General features: G+C 33.1%; 3 protein-coding genes and 1 non-coding gene across 5 annotated transcripts; 2 read left to right on the top strand and 2 right to left on the bottom strand.

Moving 5' to 3' along the window:
- The first annotated feature begins 387 nt into the window (after positions 1-387).
- Positions 388-4,414, top strand: LOC145154701 (mitogen-activated protein kinase 15-like). The gene is made up of 10 exons (XM_079075559.1): positions 388-1,956; positions 2,039-2,148; positions 2,244-2,652; positions 2,765-2,892; positions 2,981-3,040; positions 3,159-3,308; positions 3,388-3,543; positions 3,626-3,828; positions 3,902-4,006; positions 4,104-4,414. Exons 1-10 carry the CDS (start codon positions 927-929, stop codon positions 4,243-4,245), a joined length of 2,493 nt encoding a protein of 830 aa, XP_078931685.1. The 5' UTR covers positions 388-926; the 3' UTR covers positions 4,246-4,414.
- Positions 4,415-5,766: 1,352 nt separating this feature from the next.
- On the bottom strand, positions 5,767-5,839 carry TRNAR-CCU (transfer RNA arginine (anticodon CCU)). The gene has a single exon. It is a non-coding gene; the product is annotated as a tRNA-Arg (tRNA).
- A 112-nt stretch (positions 5,840-5,951) lies between these two features.
- On the top strand, positions 5,952-8,659 carry LOC145106012 (uncharacterized). Of its 2 annotated transcripts, none has more exons than XM_079043067.1 (9): positions 5,952-6,059; positions 6,769-6,894; positions 6,999-7,199; positions 7,317-7,407; positions 7,625-7,695; positions 7,783-7,845; positions 7,942-8,051; positions 8,134-8,227; positions 8,333-8,659. In XM_079043067.1, exons 2-9 carry the CDS (start codon positions 6,783-6,785, stop codon positions 8,425-8,427), a joined length of 837 nt encoding a protein of 278 aa, XP_078899193.1. In that variant the 5' UTR covers positions 5,952-6,059; positions 6,769-6,782; the 3' UTR covers positions 8,428-8,659. The 2 variants fall into 2 exon arrangements, with proteins under 2 accessions (XP_078899193.1, XP_078899190.1); XM_079043064.1 differs by having other exon boundaries at positions 7,939-8,051.
- Positions 8,660-12,789: 4,130 nt separating this feature from the next.
- LOC145154685 (ubiquitin C-terminal hydrolase 12-like) lies at positions 12,790-20,680 on the bottom strand. Its single transcript, XM_079075558.1, has 30 exons — positions 20,413-20,680; positions 19,795-19,894; positions 19,475-19,625; positions 19,228-19,385; positions 18,663-19,147; positions 18,472-18,580; positions 18,272-18,387; positions 18,067-18,165; positions 17,769-17,878; positions 17,539-17,692; positions 17,303-17,449; positions 17,132-17,212; positions 16,925-17,044; positions 16,605-16,727; positions 16,420-16,497; positions 16,250-16,338; positions 16,060-16,168; positions 15,911-15,979; positions 15,714-15,824; positions 15,557-15,612; positions 15,303-15,480; positions 15,055-15,156; positions 14,446-14,517; positions 14,148-14,213; positions 13,933-13,998; positions 13,724-13,810; positions 13,513-13,629; positions 13,350-13,424; positions 13,164-13,250; positions 12,790-13,043 (listed from the first exon to the last, which is right to left on the bottom strand). Exons 1-30 carry the CDS (start codon positions 20,440-20,442, stop codon positions 13,002-13,004), a joined length of 3,387 nt encoding a protein of 1,128 aa, XP_078931684.1. The 5' UTR covers positions 20,443-20,680; the 3' UTR covers positions 12,790-13,001.
- Positions 20,681-21,731: the final 1,051 nt, after the last annotated feature.

Below are 21,731 nucleotides of genomic sequence, written 5' to 3'. Positions count from 1 at the left end.
TTCATCTTCTCCACTGTGTAAATTATAGAGATCAGTGATATTTCATAAACACATGTAAAAAATGTTTTTGCATGCATTATAGAGATCAAAGCTTCATCGTCTCGAGGTGTGATTCTTTCTGTTCCAACAAGCTTTTGTTTTTTCGTTTGATAACACAGTGTAATATACATGTCATTTCATTTCTTTTTTGTTATTATATGTGGTTTTAGGTTTTTATATTTAGTTTTATTAATGTCATACATCTTTAATTTTAATATTCTTTTTTTAGTTTTAATGACGTTACATATTTTTGCTTTTATGTTTTTTGTTTTTTATTCTCAGCTTACTTTTAATTATTTTTATGATGATTTCAATTTATATTGTTTCGTAAATAAGAAATAATCTCCCACACATCATTTTTAAATAAAAAGGTAGCATATTAATCTTTTTTATATTCAACATGTTTATTCAATTTAAAAATGAAACATGCTCTAGATATAAATTAGTTATTCCAAAAAATACTATACGTTTATTTGTTGGCCAATTAAAAACATTTTGAAAAGTTTAATTCCAAAATTTAGTAATAACATGGGCCTACTAAAAATTGGTTCAGTGAAGCTCAAAGATACTAGAATCTGTTTGCATCTAGGAAGACACCATATCTTTTTTCACGCGTATATGGACATTTAAGTTTGCCTTTTTTTCTTAGTTTGATTGATCTGATTCGGCGTGGAAACTTGAAAGTTTCCTATTTGTTTCACAGAAAATATATAGTATAATATACCTATTGATAGAGACTGCTTTTTTGGACAACCAATGTCACTATTAGACTCCAAAAAGAATTAAATACAAATATCTCATATGAGGTACGCTGACTATATAGCTTTTTAAATGAGTAATATATAGAACAACCATTCCAATTTTAATTACTAGTATTTTGCCTAAATATGGAATCTGAATCATCCTCCTTACAATGGCCACAACCTTGCCGCCACTTTAAATTTCCTGAAATCCGATTAGCAACCAGAAACTTCGATGAATCACTGGTTATTGGGCATGGTGGATTCGGAAAAGTTTACAAAGCTACCATTCACAATGGATCAAGTCTTGTTGTTGCTGCCATTAAACGACTGGATTCCAAGTCCGATCAAGGAGCTGATGAGTTTTGGGCCGAAGTGAAGATGCTTTCCAAGTTACGCCACTGTCACTTAGTATCTTTGATTGGTTATTGCGATGATGGGAAAGAAATGATCCTTGTCTACGAATATATGCCTCATGGATCACTTGAAGATCATCTCCACAAACATTCTACTCATCTTTCATGGCTTCAGAGGCTCAAACTCTGCATCGGTGCTGCTCGCGGGTTAGATTACCTCCACACGGGTACAGGCATCGAGTTTGGAGTCATTCATCGTGATGTGAAGAGTGCAAATATTTTGTTGCATGAAAGTTGGGCTGCTAAAATAGCCGACTTTGGGTTGTCCAAGATAGGCCCAAAGGATCAGCCTTTGAGTCATGTATTGACTCTTGTGAAAGGAACTTTCGGGTATCTAGATCCAGATTACTTCTTAACTGGAAGGTTAACAAGAAAGTCCGATGTTTATGCTTTTGGGGTGGTTTTGTTTGAAGTGTTGTGTCGGAAACGTGCATTGGATGTAAGTCGTGATAAGGAGGAGCATCACAGTTTAGCAAGATGGGTAGAAGATTGTATCAAAGAAGGCACTTTGAAGCATTTGATTGATTCTGATATAAGGGATCAAATATTACCAAAATGTTTGAAGGGGTTTGTTCGTATTGCAGAGCGTTGTTTGCATAGCCATGGAAAACATCGTCCAACAATGGCTGAAGTTGTGGTTAGTCTTGAGTCTGTTTTGGCCTTACAAGAGAAAAACGATAATTCATTGCAATCTGGGAGTAGAACAATACTTGGTAGAATGGTTGATATGTTACCATTTGCATATAATGCAGAGAATTCAGGTATTCCACTATTTCACATTCATCATGAATTCATATACTGTATAACTTTTTTATATAATCTACTTTTACTGTATGTTGTTAGGTTGGGTAGACAAGAACACTTTTGGCCCTTCAACCCCTGGTGTTGAAATTGCTGTTACTGTTAAAAAAACACGCCAATTAGAAAGCTTTCAAGGACATGATGAATGGTTGGTAAGCATCAAAAAGGGTATAATCAAATCTATACAAGAAGAATTTAAGACATTGTTTCTAATCTTCTACTTTGATACGATGTTGCATGCATGCAGGGATCTAGAGCAGTAGATTGTTTCACAGAATATGGTGAATGGAGTAGGTATAAACTAGAGGAGGTGATAGGTACAGGAAGTTCAGGTGTTGTGTGTTCAGCATTTGATACTTTTGTTGGAGAAAAAGTAGCTATAAAAAAGATAAACGACATTTTTGAACAAGGTTTTGTTGCAACTCGTATCCTTCGTGAGATTCTGCTTCTTAGGCTCCTTCGACATCCAGACATTGTGGAAATAAAACACATCTTATTGCCTCCTTCCAGAAGAGAATTCAGTGATATATATGTTGTGTTTGAGCTTATGGAATCCGATTTACACCAGGTAATCAAAGCAAACGAAAAGTTAACACCAGAACAATGTCGCTTCTTTCTCTATCAGCTTCTTCGAGGATTGAAATACATGCACTCAGGTTATTAATTATAACCTATCATCATCATTTTATCATTAATTACCATACTTGTGCTTACCTTTTATATTCTTTTCAACTTTCTCCATTCTCATTGTGAATGAATTGCTTTCAGCAAATGTGTTTCATAGAGATCTAAAACCGAAAAATATTTTGGTGAATGCTGATTGCAAGCTCAAGATATGTGACTTTGGTATTGCAAGAGTTGTCTTCAATGATACACCTACTGCAGTATGCTGGACAGTATGTCACTAACACTAACTTACTTAGAGTAATTTAAAAATGATTGAAGAAAATACTTTTCCAAATCTCTTGCATTTGATATGTGTAGGATTATGTTGCAACAAGATGGTATAGAGCTCCTGAATTGTGTGGATCTTTTTTCTCTAAGGTGAAATTTATACTATTAGTATTACTCTAATTAACACCAATCTCAAATCACACATATATCCTTCAAAAGTAGGAATTCTTAGTATTAACTTTATCCTTTTGACTTTTTGTATGTGTAGTACACACAGGCTATAGACACATGGAGCATTGGTTGTATTTTTGCAGAACTTTTAACTGGAAAGCCTCTCTTCCCAGGGAAAAGTGTGTTTCATCAGTTGGATCTGATGACTGATCTTTTGGGAACACCATCAACCGAAGCTATATCCAGAGTCTGTGTCTATAATATGAATATCTGTACTTCATTTTATTATATATACATCAACATTAATATTGATATAACACAATCAGATACGACATGAGAAGGCAATGAAATACTTAAGCAAAATGAGGAAGAAGAAGCCGATTCCCTTCTCCAGAAAGTTTCCAAATGCAGATCCACTTGCTCTTCGATTATTAGAAAGAATGCTTGCTTTTGATCCTAACAATCGTCCTACCGCTGAGGAGGTGCGAATTGAATACTATCTTATCAACATTCTTTTATCGTTAATTTCCTTATTGAGAAACATGTTTTGATCTTTTGTCTCAGGCTCTTTCGGATCCATATTTTAAGAATTTGGGTAAAGTTGAGAGGGAGTCTTCTTCTCGACCTATCACAAAGAGGGAATTCGAGTTTGAAAAAAGAAGACTTAGTACAGAAGAATTACGAGAACGTATCTACAAGGAGATTCTTGAATATCATCCCAATATGTTGAAGGATGGAAGCCAACAACCAGGCTTCATGTATCCAAGGTATGTATATATATATAGCTTTATCATTGTTGTATGTATTCTGTTGACTTACGTTGACCTCATTGGTTCATAGTGCTTTTGACAAATTCAAGAAGCAATTTTCTGATAAGGAGGAGCATTACAGCAAGGGTAAAGTTGCTGCTCCCCTACTGAGACGCCAGTCCTTATCTTTGCCAAGGTAGTTTAATTTATATCTTGGATGATAAATTAGATAACCAGTCCATATATATGGTAGATTTATTGTTGTTAATCAAGTTATGTTTTTTGGGTGTTAGGGCTTCCATTTTATACCCAAAAGAGACTACACAAACTAGTTCAATCAAAGAATACAAGACACAATGCATGACTTCTGAGATGCCAAATGCCATACCACTTCTACAATTTCCTCAAAGTATTCAAGGTTTGATGATTCAGTGAATGAGATTATATTTGTATTATTCTTAAGTCATTGGTTTTAGTGATAGCTTTGCTAGTAGGTGGGAGGTGATTCTTGGTGTTAACTCTTGTTGTAAAAGTATACAAGGAAGAACCCCTTAAAAGTCATATATTTAAGCTTACAAATAAGTTGTAGTTTTTATTTTTAACTTATTTGAGCTTTAAGTTTGACTCAACTTTGTTGAGTTAAGTGGAACTATATCAGGTTTGAGTTTACTCGGTAACCCATTTATGTATGGGATAGATGCAAAAAAATAGCAACATACTTTTATTTATTTGTTTATTATATATAGCATTATACTTTCATTTCTTTCTATTAAACCATTGCACTTCCAGTTTTTTTCTTATTAAAAAAGTCCACCCAGTTATAGCATTGTACTTTCAGAGAAATTTTTATTAAGACATTGTGCTTTGAAAAATCTACCCAATTATAACAACAAAAAATTCTTCCTATTTGGTTGATATTGCTATAATTGGGTATATTATTTCTTGCAATTAGCCCTACAACAACCACCATGATGTAAACAAGGTTTTATAGAATCGGACAAATGTTAGTTATAATAAAGGTAGCAAATTTCACATAAGAAATACTAAAGATGCATGAACTTGAATCACTTAAGATTTGGAATTTTTGATGAAGGTATACAGGGTGGTTGTACATGAAGCGTAGGGTGTTTGTACATTGATGGGTTCCTTGGTAATTTTACAATAATAAAAGAATAAACAAGAAAAAGAGGAAATATAATAAAATATCTTGTAACCAAAAAAAAATTATATAGAACAAAAACTTGTAGATTACCCAAACCACAACGAGTTACTCTAAGGTCATCCGTTATACCCACCACTAACCACTATAGTGGTGAGTGCCACCTCATCACCACATTCAACCACTAAACCTATGGGATACACACCACTATATTCTTCTTATTTTTTTATTTTTAAATTAAAAAATATATATTTTTAAATTAATTAAAATGTAGACAGAGGTAGAGAGAAATAGAGAGACATGGAGAGAGAAAAAAATTATTGGATGTTGTTGTCCGTTCTCCCCACCACATTTGACCATGAATTTTTCCACCACTAAGGGTATGGGGTGGTGTTCACATTTTTTGTTCGTGGCCACATAGACCACGAACATGCTCGTTATGAGTATACCATAAGGCTTAATAATAATATAATAGTTATTGATGAAAATATAAAAAGGATAGCAAAATGGTCAATTTATAAGGGCTTAACAAAGTATAACTAACACCCACTATTCCTTCATCTGGGATCAAATCAAACTAGTAAAACAATGCAAAATCTGTTGTGTTCAATCTTACACTTTGATTCCATTCTTTGAACCCGTTATATCCCAAATCAATGATTAAAAATTTAGCAAGAATCAGATAATTTTACATTTGTTACAGTAATCAGTTACTCTATCTCAAAATGCATTCAATTTGATCATAAAAAAAATAAAAAATAAAAAAAAAACAAAGAGTTCAAAAAACAAAATATAAGCGCGCCAGGTAGGGGTCGAACCTACGACTTTCTGCTTAGGAAACAGACGCTCTATCCACTGAGCTACAGGCGCTTTGTTTGTTTGTTGTACATAAAATTATATTAAGTAGTGATCCGAACCTCTGTTCCATTTTTCTTTTTCCGCCAGATAATAGGAAATGTAACTTTGAAATTTTTCGGACACTATCAGCTGCATCACGACTTGCTAAAGAATACGAGTCGAACGCCACAACAAAAACCTGCCATTCTCGTGCGATTGCTTGATTCTGAAGCTCAGAATTGTCGTTATAAAGGTGCGATTTCTTCCTTTTTTCCCATTTTCGTTTATTACTTTGAAACACCGTAGAAATGGGTTTCAATTTTGATCTTCTTTTTGCTATTTAGACGTTCATAATGTTTAAGATATTCGTTTTCGTATCATTCATCTGATTTTTCCTTCTTGTAAGCATCGTAATTAGGGTTTTGGTTTTGGTTTTGGCGGCCTTTTGTTTTTTTAAATGCCCCGCCGATTGTAAATTAGCATCGTAAGCTTTGTTAATTAGGTTTTTATTTTAGTAGGGGTTTGTTTTGGCTTTTAGGAGCTGATAATTGTAATTAGGTTACTTATTGCTGCTACTTTTTTTTTTTTTTTTTTTTTTTTTTTTTTTTTTATACATACTGTTTGCGTTCTACTCGTGGTTCAGTCTTTTGCTACTACTACTTATCTGTTCGTGTGTTGTTGCTCATCTGCTCTTGATTTAATCTTATTGAGGGATTTACATTCTTATGGTTCTTTGATAGACATTTATTTAAGGGAAATTGAGAATGTGTGTTACTGATTTTGTGACAAGTGCATAGTAATTTGTATACTGATTTGAACATGAACAATCTCAACTACAAACTGAAGTGGAATCTCAGTTTTAACCTACAGTTGGATCTAAGTTGAATCAATGCAACATCTTTAGGACAAACAGTGAAGGAGTAACCTCTTAATAAGAAAACCAAATTACTTTTTTGAATCAGATTTTCTCAAGGCCATGGAGGATTCCATTACACAGTTCTGTGATGGTGTAGCTCGATTCTGCAACCACCTTGAATCCAGCTCAGCTGCCCTCCTCCAGTCTGTCAACCGCCGCTCAATCCCTTTCGGTAATTCTCTCTCTCACACACACACATGCTCCCTTTTGTTTATAAAAATTGTTACTTTATAGTTTATATCTAATCTTTTTTTGTTTTTTTTTTTACATTATTAGATTCTGCTTCATTGTCATTTGTGCAATGCCTAAACCGAAGAGTATCAACTGCCACCAGTGACCTCAACCTCCTTGAGTCCATGTCCTTTGACACTGTCTCATTTGAGGAGTTGCTTGGACACTGCAATGAGGTTTACAAAAACAATCAAAATCAAATTATTCAACTTGAGGATCACCTTTCTGCTTTTGGATATGTTCCTGGTATGCCATATTCTCCTATTAGTTTAATGGTTGAGAAATAGCAACGTATTCTACTCTCATTGCTAATATGGGCAATGTACTTTATTTTTTATAAATAATCTAGCACTATGTATGTAGAAGTGGAGATTGATGAACCAGAAGAGGACTTCATAGATTCACAACCAAATACTAATTTGGATTTCAAGAACACCATGGAAGATGATTCTTTGTATCCTTATAAGTTATAAATTTTTAATTAAATTTCATTGTTGTTCCAAAAAAAAGTTTCTCTTACAAAATAAGGACCAAATCTGATAAAGAAAACTTTTAGGAACCAAAATTGCGGAAATCAGACCATAAATGTAATTTACTCAAAATGTTTTAAATTTCTTACTTTTTAGTATGTAATTATGTGATATCATTACATTTCTTAACTTTTTACTTAGATTCGAAGATACACTGAGTTTGCAGAATCTTGGGATTTCAAATGCTTCTCTTGCCACTATTGTATCTGAAGGTTAAGATCTCAATGATTTTCTTGAATTTTTATTTTCAAGGCCATGAAAAATTAATTAAACTTTGTCAATATCATCTTTAACTGCAGGTAACAAAAAGATTGAGATGGATGGATTATATGAGCCAGAAATAGATATCCCAGAAGTAGAAAGTAATTGCTATAATCAGCTCTCTTTTTTATTTATCTTTTTTTTTCTTATTTCTAACGTGACAAACACCTTTTTGTTTCCATTATGTGAAATAGAAGATGAACGAAATGAGTTGAAGCCATTTCAAGATTCTAAATCTTTAATATGTGTACCTAAAGATGCTTATGAAAGTCTTCCTTCATATATGAAAAGTTTAGCATCATGGGAGGTATATATTCATATTACAAATTTAGTGTTCATAATTTGATTGAGAAATTGAGATTAAAGATTTTGAAATTGTAATTTTTTAGGATTTGATTCATGCTGTTGAGAAGATGAACTTAAGTCTGGAAACCAAGAATGGAAACTTTTTCACTCAAGATGAAGTTTCATTACTGGAATTAGGTGAGTGTGACGGCTGACACATTCTTTCTTGTTTGACTTTTTTGTGCTAATTGAATTTGTTTTTGTTTTTAATTTTGGATTTGGTGTTTGTGAATGTATTTTTAGGGCATAAAACAAGATCGTATTTGCTGTTATTGGTGAAGATGAATTGCATAGTTGTGGAGACCATTGATGGGTTGATTTCTTATAGAGTGTTGTAGACACTACTCACTACGCAGGGGGGGAATTATAAATAATTTGTGTGTTAAAGAGTTGCTATAAATAAACAATATTTGTGACATTTTGAGTGTGTGTGTGTGAGAGAGAGAGAGAGAGAGAGAGAGAGAGAGAGAGTACATGTTAAGAAGGTGAAAGCCACATTGGCTTTTTGTGAAAAACCATCTTCATTTTTAGGTAATGTCAAATCAACTTCATATTGTGAATTAAGTTTTTTATTTTCTTTTATTATATGATTGTTTTAATTTCACAATAAGATATGATTATCTTATTTTATAAAAGTTATCTATAACCGAAGTGTAATTGTATTATATATAGCTCCGTATAAAAGCGAGTCTTGAGCATAACAAAATTATGACCCGGCATCGGTACAACATACCATATTTCAGACAAATGTGTAGTTTCATTTCAACTTATGCACTTGACATCCTTTTCAAAGAACATGAGTTGTGCAAATCGTTTTTGAAAATTATGGATGTCAAATACATTTAAGTTATGAGCCAACATGTGCATATGAACAAGCTATATTATTAACAAAACTCATCATATATTGTTCCATTCAATAGATAAATTTTTGGAAAAAAAAATGATTTATTAGATTGCAAATCGTTAAAAGATGACGATTTTGGTTGTGATGTTGAGCTAAATATGTTTAATGCTCACTTCAATAAACAATCAAGGCTTGGTAAGCTAACTTTAAGTAAGGAAGTTAATAAACATGATTGTGCCATCAACAACTTTGGTTTGTGAACCTATTGCTCACAAAACTACTTATAGAGCACTCTTCTTCAAAGTAAATGGGGTCTAATTTGTTTGATCTAAACCAAGAACTGAATTAGCATAACACATACTCAGTTGGGTTCAACTTATTCTTTAACTACAAATAATTGATGCATAGCTCATACTTACACCAAAAATAAGTAATGTATAATTCATATCCATTGATGAAATTCTAAATAAATTTCATCAATACATCACACACATATAAATAAATAATTGTATTGATATGATATTAAGAAAAACTTTATACCAAAACGTAAATAAAAAACCAACCTAAATAATGATTTGAGATTTGTATTTATCGTTAGAAATAAAAAATTATGATAAAATTTTAAGTAAGTCCTAAAATAATAATGATAAAAAATTAACATCTTAAACTAACAAAGGTATAAAATTAGATTTCAATATATAAAGAATAAAAGTTCAAATCTTCATACAAATGTAAGGAATAAAAATAAAGTTTATTAAAATAAACTATTTATAAAAATCAAAACTTTAGGATTTATCATTTATGGTCACCATATCACCTCCATCAAATCCTTGTGTACACGAAATTATTATCGTGCAAATAAAACTACCTACAAGGACTAATGAGTGACATGTTCTATATAAAATAATAGTTTATACTGGATCAACATAATATATGATGGATCCACATCTTTAATATGGAATTATAATTTATGATGGATTGACATCATTGATAAGGAATGACAATCGATGGTGAACCAACATTCTAATAAAAAAAATGGTAATTAATGGTGGACTATCATCATAAATATGAAATGACTTTTCATGTTAGATTGACATGTTTTATATGAAGTAACAAATTGTCAATTCATATTGGATCGACATCTTTAATCTGAAATGACAGTTCATGGTGGAACGACATCATAAATATGAAATTGTAAATACGTCTAAATTTCTAAACACCGCCGTCTTTTTATCAACCACAATACTTTAATCACATAATGTCGAATTAATCATCATCATATTCTTTATCTTAGCCATCTGAAAAAGTTGGTTAATAGTTTCTTGATGATTCTTACTTCAAGGTTATGAAATTAGTTATTGAATTACAAAAACAGGAACCAATTGGCGAAGTTTCTTCGTAAAGTAAAAAAGCCAAAAGAAATCGTGAAGTCAGAGCTCAACATCTATACGGAAACTATTTTGATGTTAATCAGAACAAATTCCAAATGGAAAGACGTTAATTTCATTGCATAGTTGATGGGGGTATATTTGTTTTTATAAGCTAAAATCAACTTAAAACATTATTTCTTTTAATGATCTACAATAACTGTGCAACGCATCGTAAATGTATTCAATGGACCCAATTATAATTATAACTAGGGGTTAGCATTTGACCCAATTGAATCAAAACCTAAACAGTTCGCATAACGCAGCCAGGTATCGATTCTCAATTTTGGGTTTAATCGGTTCCAAGTTTTAGCCGGTTTGTTGCCACCAGTTTCGGGTAAAGAATCAAGACTGACCCGGAAGGTGTTTGTACTAATATGTCGTCTTCTTTAAACTGTTATAACTTTTTTATTTGAATTCGGAATAACATAATTTTTTCCAGTATAGTTTATGGTTTGATATCAAAGATGAATTTATGTTTCAACATTGATTTTACATTTATACTTCATTTTAGACAAATAAATATTTTTTTTTATGTTTTTTGGTTGATTTTGTATCATTCTAATCATTTATGCTCAAAGTATTAAGTAGTTGTACCAACTACATGAAAACATGTACCTGTTGTTCCAACCGTGTAGTTGACCATAAAACTATGAACATGACCGGTGTGATCTAACCGGTCCGGTTATCAGTTCTCATTATCTGTCTAAATCGGTTTTGATTCCAAACCAAGTTCACCGGTTGCTCACCCCAAATTATAACAAATGTCAAAAGAACTGCTAGTCTAATGATATTGGAGTGAAGATGACCGACAAAACATGTTAGCCAGTAGGAGTTGAACAGAAGGTGTTTTATAAATAGTTGATATTTTCTTTACTACAGATGTATGATCTATCTATATATAGGTTTTGTTGTTCATTTTTGAAAAACTTATTAATAGTTGATGTATTAGAGAAGTAGAAGCCATATGCACACAATAATAATTTAATTTAGAAAAAACTTCATAAATGGTCGGAATCCTTAATTCTGAAGTTTAGTCCCTACGTTTAAAAAATCTCACAAATGATTCATATGGTTTCAAAATTTTTAACAAAAGGTCCTTATTGCTCACTCCATTAAGTTATGTCCGTTAATTAAAGGACATTTCCATCATTTCACTATCATAAGGACCATTTATGAAGTCTTTTGTTATTTAAATAACGAAAAAATAAAATATAATTATTTAATATAGAAAGAGTCCCACCCACCATATATATATATATATATATATATATATATATATATATATATATATATATCTCATCAAACCCATCTTTTTTTTTGTGTCTGTCAGCTTCCCTTTTGCTTCTACTCTCTTCTCCCCTTTCTTGATTAAGCTTTTTGACAACAATAACAAGACCAGTTCTAGGATTAATAGTCTCATCGATCCAACCCTTGAAAACCGATTAAAAATCGTCTTCTCCCAGGCACACTATCCAACCAGATTAGGTCGATTTCATCGAGATGAAGCTCGATTGGACCCACGGAATGAAATTGGTTATCCCAAATTAGGTCGACTATAAGCATGAAGTTATGCAACTTGAAAACCATTTTTTGCTTCAATATTCTTCATCGTGATACACTTCATCGGCTTCTTCAATCTAAGAATGAATACAAAGCAATGATTACACGTGGTTGGGGTCGAATGGTGGGAGGTTGCAGTCGGTGGGACTCCACCGCCAATAGAGGTAATCAGAATTTGGATGGCCGTTTTTCATACAGTTTTGATGCAATTCGATGGTGTGCAGGTGTGGTTGGTGTAGCTTGGACCGGTTGCATCCCTAATCCATTCTTCGATGAATACGTCACATTGGAGATGATGGCAATTTTCTGGCATCATCTCCATCAATGAAGCCGGAAATCTGAATCGAACTTGAGAAATAAACGCAAAAACAAAATCCGATAAGAATCAACTTTCATCTTCTTCATTGTGAGTTTTGGAGGCGAGATAATACAAACATCAACAGAACATCAAATTCAAAGCTTTCTATCTCTAAAAGAGAGACCCTTTCTATATTAAATAATTATATTTTCTTTTTTCTTTTTTTAAATAACAAAAGACTTCATAAACGATCGAAATAATGGAAATACCCTTTGGTTAACAAACATAACTTAACTGAGTGAACAATAAGGACCTTTTGTTAAAAGTTTTGAAACCATAGGGACTATCTGTGGACTACATTTCAGATTTCCGATACCACAGGGACCATTTATGAAGTTTTTTTTAATTTAATTTCCTTGTGAATAAAACCATTTACAAGGTTTTAATAATAAAAATATAGAAAGAAAAGCGTACCCAGCAGTAAAATCTAAAATGTAAGTTTTTACAGTGCACAAAGTCGAAGAAAGTAACTCATAGTGATAGTGATAGGATAGGATAGGATAGGATAGGCCAAAATCTTGTTATGTACTGCTTGCTTTAGAGTTTTGAGTTTACCAAATCACCCCAACACAAAGTCAAACCAACCCACAGTCAAAAATGAATAACACCACCAACCAACCAATCCATAAATCGTATCATAATCATAATCATAATTAATAATAAAAGAGAATAGACATAGACACATCGTCCTTCCTTGAAATACTTGTTTACATTCTTCTTCTAGTTGTATATTTTAACCGCCTTCTCATATGTGTGACGGTTCTGCACACATCAACCAAAAAAACATAACTTATTTTTGCTGCTTTTAAACAATACAGCACATGCCCCCACTAATATTATGGATGGAAGGAAAACCATATCAAACTTCGAACTTATTATTACCTGGTTAGCTGTGAATGGCCTTTTCGGAGTCGTATCTGGGTGTTCCAATCCAAGGTACTGCTCCCATGCGCCATAAACATCTTTTCTCTAAACAAATTATTTATTAACAAACAAACTAATATTAACCATATATGTGTATCAATTAAAATAAAAAAGACAGCGTAGAAATGATAATCAAAAATGAACCTGGAAACGGCTAGACACAATGTCGGAATCTTCAAGATACTCGGGTCGTCCGAGTGATAAAAACGCAAACTTCCACTATTCACCCAAAAATTATATTTCATTAGTCGTTACGTTAATAAAATTTTGAATTTTGAATTTTGAATTAATTAATATAAGTAAGTACCTTGGAAAAGTCATCATCAGGAACCTGCAATTTCTTCTGAATACGAAGTTTGACATCACCCAAAGTTTCATCTTGGTGAATTATCAGAAAGAAAGGCTCTCCGAAGTTTTGTACTTGCTGTAAGTAAAATCATTAATTAAACATGGGATTGGAAGCCAGCCAGCTGTTGGATTTGGATACAAATACTCATAATATTTATTTTATTATGTACCATCTGGTTCTGTGCCGTCTCTTTTGTGAAATGGTAAACATGGATCAACCGGTCTGTGGGCCCCAGATCTTTCTCTTCTTCAGGAATCTGACACAAGTAAGTAACAACAAACATTTTTATTTTTATTTTTGTTTATATATATATATATATATATATATATATATATATATATATATATATATATATATATAATATACAACTCAACTTACTTCCTCTGCACGTAATGTCCAGTATTGATCATTTATGTTCTCAATTCTCTCTGTTAGTGGAAAGATCTGAAAGGATAAATATAAACAAACTTCAAAAACACAATTCCCTCCCTCAAGGACTCTCTAGAGGGTCACACAATTCCCAAGTGATGGTGGAGAGGGATATAAATAATAAAAGAAAACATAGTGCTAGTGAGATAAAGTGCAATAAATACCTTGTAAATCTTATGATAGAATACTTCAAGCAGTCTCAGTTCAGCATTTGGATGTGACAGTTCCACCTGTTTGTTTCAAATCAAAATGCAAATAAAAACCAAATTTAATTGCAATAGAATATGTATGTCAGTTACACAAGGACAAGGAAGGGCTTTCCTTGTCTGAAAAAGTTGCTACTTTCCCTGACTGACTCCTTGATATATATAATGTATGTAAAATTACTATTTTGGAGTAAATGTAAATCCTTATCCAAAATACCAAAAATCTAATAACATGACAATCACACTATTATTATACCTTTCTCTTTAACTCATTAAGAACATCTCCAACAGTGCTCTGCTTAGGCAACCTGATGTTATGAATTACAGGCTGCATTGCAACAAAACATACAACTTACAACACAATATATAATATAATTAAAAAAACAATGCACAGCATATACATATATACATATCCATGTTCATGATATATATTATATACATATAAGCAGCCACTGAGTCTGAGGGCATGTCAATCCTATCCCTATGGAACTCGAATTCTAGATTCCATTCAGTGACATGACTTTGGTTGCCAAATTCAATCCTTCAAATCCCATGTTTGATTATTAAATTCACCATTCTGATGGGAGAATGGAAGGAATTCAAGTCCACTCTTCTTTTCTTTTTCTTTTTTTAATAAAAGACCAAATCCTCATTACATGTATATCATAAAAAATAAAAACAACAATTCAATTATATACATATTTAAACATTAAGATAATTTTGAAGATTATTTAATTTTCACTATTGAATTCCATTTCATTTCCTATCAACTAATCACATGAAATATAATGATTCCTTCAGATCCCAATTCCATTCATCCTGAATTTGAAAACACATTACTATTATTATTATTATAGAAACATACCTCTTCCTTCTTGGCATGATGAAAAACAACCTTGAGAGTTTTCAGACATTGCAACTCTGGCAGAGGAATATCCAACACTTCATAGTACAGAATATCAGAAATCTGTGCCCCCCAAAAAACAAACCCATTCATTAACAGACTAGATTAGATTCACACCATATATAAATATATACTTGATCAATTTTTTTATCCATCACCATCACATAAAAGATTAAATTTTTTACAAAAGTAAAAAAAAAACAAGCAACCTGATTGTAGTGAACCAGCATGTCTAGCAGATGATCTGCAACTCGATATTTAATGGGGTGGGGCTTAGGTTGCTGAGAATAACAGTTATGAGGAGTAAGCCTGATTTTTGATGGATCATCCAGACCAAGTTTCTGAGCCACTCTTTCCACCACATCATCATACGTATGCAACTTTGACCTATCAATTCATTCATCACTCAGTTACCCTCATTTCATACCACAATCAATAGAAATCAAAAAAAAAAAAAACTCACAATTCCAGAGAGAAATCATCCTCCTTAGGTCTATCCAGAGATCGAAAATGAACTATCTGCAAAGGATACACTTTCATATGTGATGCAACTGTATTTTGAATATCTCATAATTCTGATTAGAATTGCAGATTTAATAGAGAGCTTAATAAATATAAACCTGACGATTTTTCACATATTCCAAAAATGAAGGAACATCAGGATGTCGATATTTCTCTACAGCAAGAGCCTGATGAAGTTTCTGGAAGCAGATGATGTCCCCATCCTCAATCTGAATAAAAAAAAAACAATCTTTCACATATAATTTAATACCACATCACATGTTATAAATATGTTGGGGTTGGGAATCATACATACCTGGCTAGATTTAAATGAAGCACTCCTGTCGAGACGCTCACACATGACACATGGGTCGAATTTTATTTCCTGATGAAAACTCAAAATTATTTATTATTTATACAAGTATACAAAAGATTCTCGACAACAATATGAGAGAGAAAACAAACCTCATAAAGTTCAATTTCTTCATCAGGACTAAATCCAGCCAATTCTTTCAACTTTGGTATAATTTCAATTGGCTTACCAAAATTCTTCACGAAAGACCTACCAACAAAACTGAAAAACAAGAAAATGTATCATTTATCTAACTTAACAGTGAATATCATCATGATATACATATTAGGAGAAAATAAATACCGAAGTTCTTCCTTCTCAGGGTCGTAAAGCTTGAAGAAAAGAAGTATATCATCTTTTGTTTTTTCAGGTGGTGGGAGAGGCTTCAAATCCTGAAACAAAATATATGTTGAGAAAAACCTAATAGCAACTGGAATGGATATTTATCAAGTTGTAAAGATAATAAATAGTACCGGCCCAATCTCTATCTCCAAGAACAATTTCAGTTCAGCACTGTTGTTTTTATTAGAAGCCTCCCTTAATTGGCCAACCTACACACCCATATGTATGGTTTACTATGTAATGTGATCATGTAGACATCCATACCAAATACTAATTATTAATTAAAATTAAAAAAATTAAAGAAATGGGAGCATACAGATTGTGTTTCCTCTTGTGGTGTCAAAGGGCGATTGGGACGGTATGTATGATTCTGCCTCTTTGCCCATATCCAAAACCTCTGGCATTGAACAGGTATACCAAATTCTTTTGCCACCTCCTCCTGCATCCCAAAATAGACAGTTGAAATAACTTAAATTAAATCACTAATTATTGATTTAAACATAACACATGACCACTATATAGATTGTCTTCTCTTATTTTTCTTCTATACTAACTGAAACATGTCAGTGTCTGTCTTCACGATCTGCTATTCAGACAGATTGTTCAGAGTTATATAGAATCACAGAGTATGAGTACCTTGAAAAGGTTAAACGGCATCTGTTTTTGGATACGGAAACTGTGCACTTTTTCATGATCGACAAGATCAAAATATATATCTTTCCCCATCTGTTCTAATAGATCACCTTCACGTGCAACCTATCCATGTAAAATACATATATATTAGTTATGACTTCCCTAAAATGTATTTAAAAGATTTGCTAACAATATCAAGTATCAACAAACCTTTATAATAGTGTAAAGATGAGCCTGGGCTTTGTATCTTCTCTTGTCTTCCTTCTCTTCTTGCTCTTTCTTCAACCTTATCTGGAAATAAATAAATGCAAGGCTTTTTAACTTTGTACATGGCAAGTCAAACTAGGTCAAACAAATATAAAAATCAATATGCTTACTTACCCTTAGGTGTTCTGCAATATCTTTCTCGTCCACATCACAAATTATCTTTTCCTTGTCACTCTCACGTATATACACAAGCATGTATGCATTTGAGTATTTTGTAAATTTAAACGGAGCGTTATTATAGCCAGGATTCGTCTGTGGCAGCTGTTGACAAATGCACAACACAGTGACAAGATAAGTTTGTTGTTAGAGACTAATAAATAAATACTGGGGGCAAAGTAGTAATTTACTACCTCCTCCTCGCCACCATATTGCTCTTCTAATGCCCTTTTCAAATCTTCTTTTGTAACCCTCTCATCATCAAACTTGAACCATTGATCTGATAGGGTTGGCCTGATGAACGCATAGTAGTGTCCACCATGGACCCCACCACTATGAACCAATACACTGTAAACGGGAAAGAGATGTAAGGAAAGATGTAAAAAACATACTGACACCACATACAAAGTAATGAGATAGATACCTGTGAAGTGTATAAAGGTTGCGAACACTTTTATCTGAATCAGGAGATAGATACTTGCCACCCTCCCTATCAAGATCCAGCTCTAATGGGAATTCATAACGATCATTTATCTGCAAAATGAACCAGATTTTTAACCATAACTTGCTAAATTACATTATACAGCAAATCGCAATCTACTGTGTATTAACAAATTTTTTAGCACTAGATTTCCTTATTGTTTTTATCAACATTATTATATCCATCATACAAGAAAAACAACTAAAATTGTCATATCAAAGCTGAAACAAAAGATACTTACTTTTACCATTGTATCCCTCATGAAATCATACTCAAAGCGCTTCAGTTGAAGTTGAAGAACAGGCGGGAAATCAATAAATAAGACTCCCTTCCTAGCATCCTAAATATAAAAGGCACAAAAAGAACATAAATTGTTTACCCAAAGAAACACATTCAATGGAATTTGTAATGTGCAATTTACAAACATGAACGGACAGATAGCTAACCTGCAAACCATGTTCTTCAGCCTGGTATTTATTGTCACCCTCAAGTCTTTCCACTTCAACATATTTATCAAAAGAAGCATAAACATCTCGACAGCCTTTCACATCAAGTTGAAGATCTGAAATCAACATTATGATGATGTCATTAATCAAAGTAGGCAACAAGCACAAGTCAAACCACACAATACTGTTCCAATATTTACCATAAAACGATTCTTTCCTAGTTGACTTGAAGTCCACGTTGATGCATTCAATGTAATTCATATGGTGTCCTTCAAATAACTTCTGTATTGTACCTTCTACAACTGTCCCCTGAACAAAACAACAATCAAAAGTTCAGAACAGACTGGATCATCACTCATCAAACAAAAAGTCAAAAAGTCAAAAACATTACCTTCATTTTATCTTCAAGTTTTTCACATAACACCCTATTAAGTTCTTGCACATCATGTTGCAAGAAAGAATCATATGTATCCCATCCAAAAGATTTTGTCAATTCTTTTGTCGCGACACTAGTTTCGTTATATTGAAGCTTATAAAATAAGCTTTGAAGAGCAAGAGGAATACTCCCTGATGGCATGTCATTTTCTGTTGTTGGCATATGATACACAGCTTTTCTAAAGTAAGGAATATGGTACAAGGTTTGAAGGAGAGAGTTCATGTAACAAGTTGCTCCCTGGTTCTTAAGCCCAACATAGCCAGTCTCCTTCTTTGAGTCATAACTCCAATAATCAGCCACTTTTCGTACAGCCACATCAGCTTCAATAATACATGTGTCATTCACTAGGTAGCCTTTACTGGGGTCATATAGATCGCTAAGTGGCATAAAAGATGTGAATCCCCAATCGCTTTCCCTTCCATGAAACTGATGTTGTGTGTCTGCAAAATAAAAAAGATTCTGATTAGATCATTGAAGCAAGGATTAGTAATACTTATATGGATCTTTGTCTAATCCGTACCCTTTTTCATTGTGAACTTATTGTGAATCTGGTTGACCACAGCCAAGCTGAATTGGGCATATCTACTCCAACCATATGGCAAGGTTGAGGAATCAGCCACATCTAGATACATGGACAAATTTTCCACATTGTTTCCCTTTGGGAATATAAGCACACGCCTGCCAAAATAATCAGCTATGAAAGTAAGAACCAATAACAAACATCTCAGGTCTATGCAAACTCAAAAGAGCAGGAGAGAGTTATTTACCATTTAAATCCACCAACCACGAAAATATCTGAATAAAGCTTTTTGTTGGTCTGACGGGAGAAATTCTCAATTACCCATGTATGCCTAGATGCCTGAGTTTCATCAGCTGCTTGATTCTCCGCAGTGCTAACAACTTCTGCTTGACCCATGACTAACAAATCCAAAGTACAAAATCATAACATAAACATAATGGCTATATAAGCAAATGCAGACACAGAAACAGTCTCTTGTGGCAAGTGAAGTTAATTCTATAAAGAACTTTCAAAAGTGTAAACATACAAATAACCCTTCAAACAAATAGACTAGAGTGAACCAGAAACCTTCCATAGGCCGGGGGCCTTCAACAGGTGGAGTGCCATCCAAAGCAAGAGGACCTTCCACTAGCTCTGTATGTGGCACAAGCATCTCTTCATCTTCCTGCTGTTTAGCCAATTAAGTGATAAATCAAAACACACATAATTGAAATTGAAACCACAGGGGCCATTGAATTGTTTATGCAATGAAACTCCATGATTTTACCAAACTATGCGGATTTCTTACCTAATTATGCAGTCCATGTTTCAATATGTTACTAAAAATTTACCAATTTATGCATGTTGCATTGTTTTGTAACAAATAAGTTACTAACCCAAACACAAATATAGAAACGACTAATCAACTATCGAATACTGATCAAAGTAAAACCCTAATTCACACCCTAAGAATAAAAAAACCTAAAATCAACACTTCAAATCGCCCAATAAACTACGCTAACGTACTCCCGAGACTAATAACAAAACCCTAGCACGATCACAGCTGTGATACCAAGCAAAGCCTTTAATTGCAACAGAAACTACATCCCGCAATGTAACAATAATACTTAAAACATGTGTTCGCATGTTATCACTGCAAGAACTAGAACTTCACACACACACGCACACACAGTGGTAGATACGTACATCTAACGGTTGTGGAGTCATCATGGTCATGATTCTCACGAAAGGAACGTCGTCCGATCAGAAGTCACCAGTCACCACCGTTGATACCTAGATAGAGAAAGCGAGCGTTGAAGGTGATGAGTAGAGGGGAAGAGACGGCAATGGTGGGCTGATAGGGCCTGAAGGCTGAAAGTGTGTGCAAGAAGGACCAAGGCGCTCGCGCTTCTTCTCTTCTGAGCATCGAAGAAGGGGTGAGGGGTGTGTTTAGGTTTTCTGCAAAAGATGAGGGCTATTTGTGAAAACTAAGAGAAGGGGGAGATGGGTAGCATGTAATCGATTGTACAAGTCATGATTGCTTAATGCCTGTAAGATGCTTCCACGTAGAGTTTCACGGTGTTGCCTGTGGAGGTGAGTCGCAGCTGATAATGACCTTTCATGGTATTACTAACGCAAGATATTGCGTGTAATTGGCCCACATTAACTCCAATTATTATAATTATGTTATATTTTTACTCTTTTATTCTTCGCCTGTACATGTCTAATATTTATTAAGATAATCTTTAAAGGGGTATAATCGTTCTCTTTTAGATAAAAGCCATTAATTACTAATTTTCAAAAAATATTAAATTTAAAAATACATTGTGTTTATCAAAACAATATAGAAAATCAATAACTGTATTGTCGCATGTGCTTGGATTACTTGTGCAACTCGCTTTGACATTTGCACATTCGCTTGTTAATTTTGACAAGTTCTAGAAGTCTTGAATTTTGACAAATTTTTATTTGACTTTTGAATTAATCGTCTCTTTAAACCAGTGTTTTAAAAACCGGTTTGAACCGGCCGGTCGAACCGGTTGGACCGGGAACCGGAGGAGGGAGCGGTTCAACTATCACCGGTTTTACATTGATTTCTGAACCGGATTGAACCAGCCGGTTTTTGGAAAAACCCGGTTGAACCGGTCAAAATAAACCGGTTGAACGGGTTAAACCGAATAAAAACAATGAAAAAGAACTATTTACATAATAAACTTTGGTGATTTTTTTCAAATCTATTTAGTTTTCTCTAGATAAAAACATATGACAAATGTTATAAAGTTTTTTTTATGTGTTTATATTCATCTAAAACTATATTTTGTTTCGGTATTATACTTTATTTTTCTTTTTAACGTATATAGATTAATGTAAAACACTACAACTTATGGTTATGTGTTATTTTACTGTATTTGGATTCATCTACAATTTATTTTATGTGTATTTTTAATGTTTGAACTTGTAAACATCAAATTCATGATTTATATATGTATGTGTAGGAAAATAGAAAAAAAAAGTTAAAAATATAG

Source organism: Lactuca virosa, chromosome 1 (assembly GCF_052849685.1).
Source record: "Lactuca virosa cultivar CGN04683 chromosome 1, Lactuca_virosa_CGN04683_v6, whole genome shotgun sequence".
Classification (NCBI taxonomy): domain Eukaryota; kingdom Viridiplantae; phylum Streptophyta; class Magnoliopsida; order Asterales; family Asteraceae; genus Lactuca; species Lactuca virosa.
This window is presented reverse-complemented; position numbering and strand designations above follow the sequence as displayed.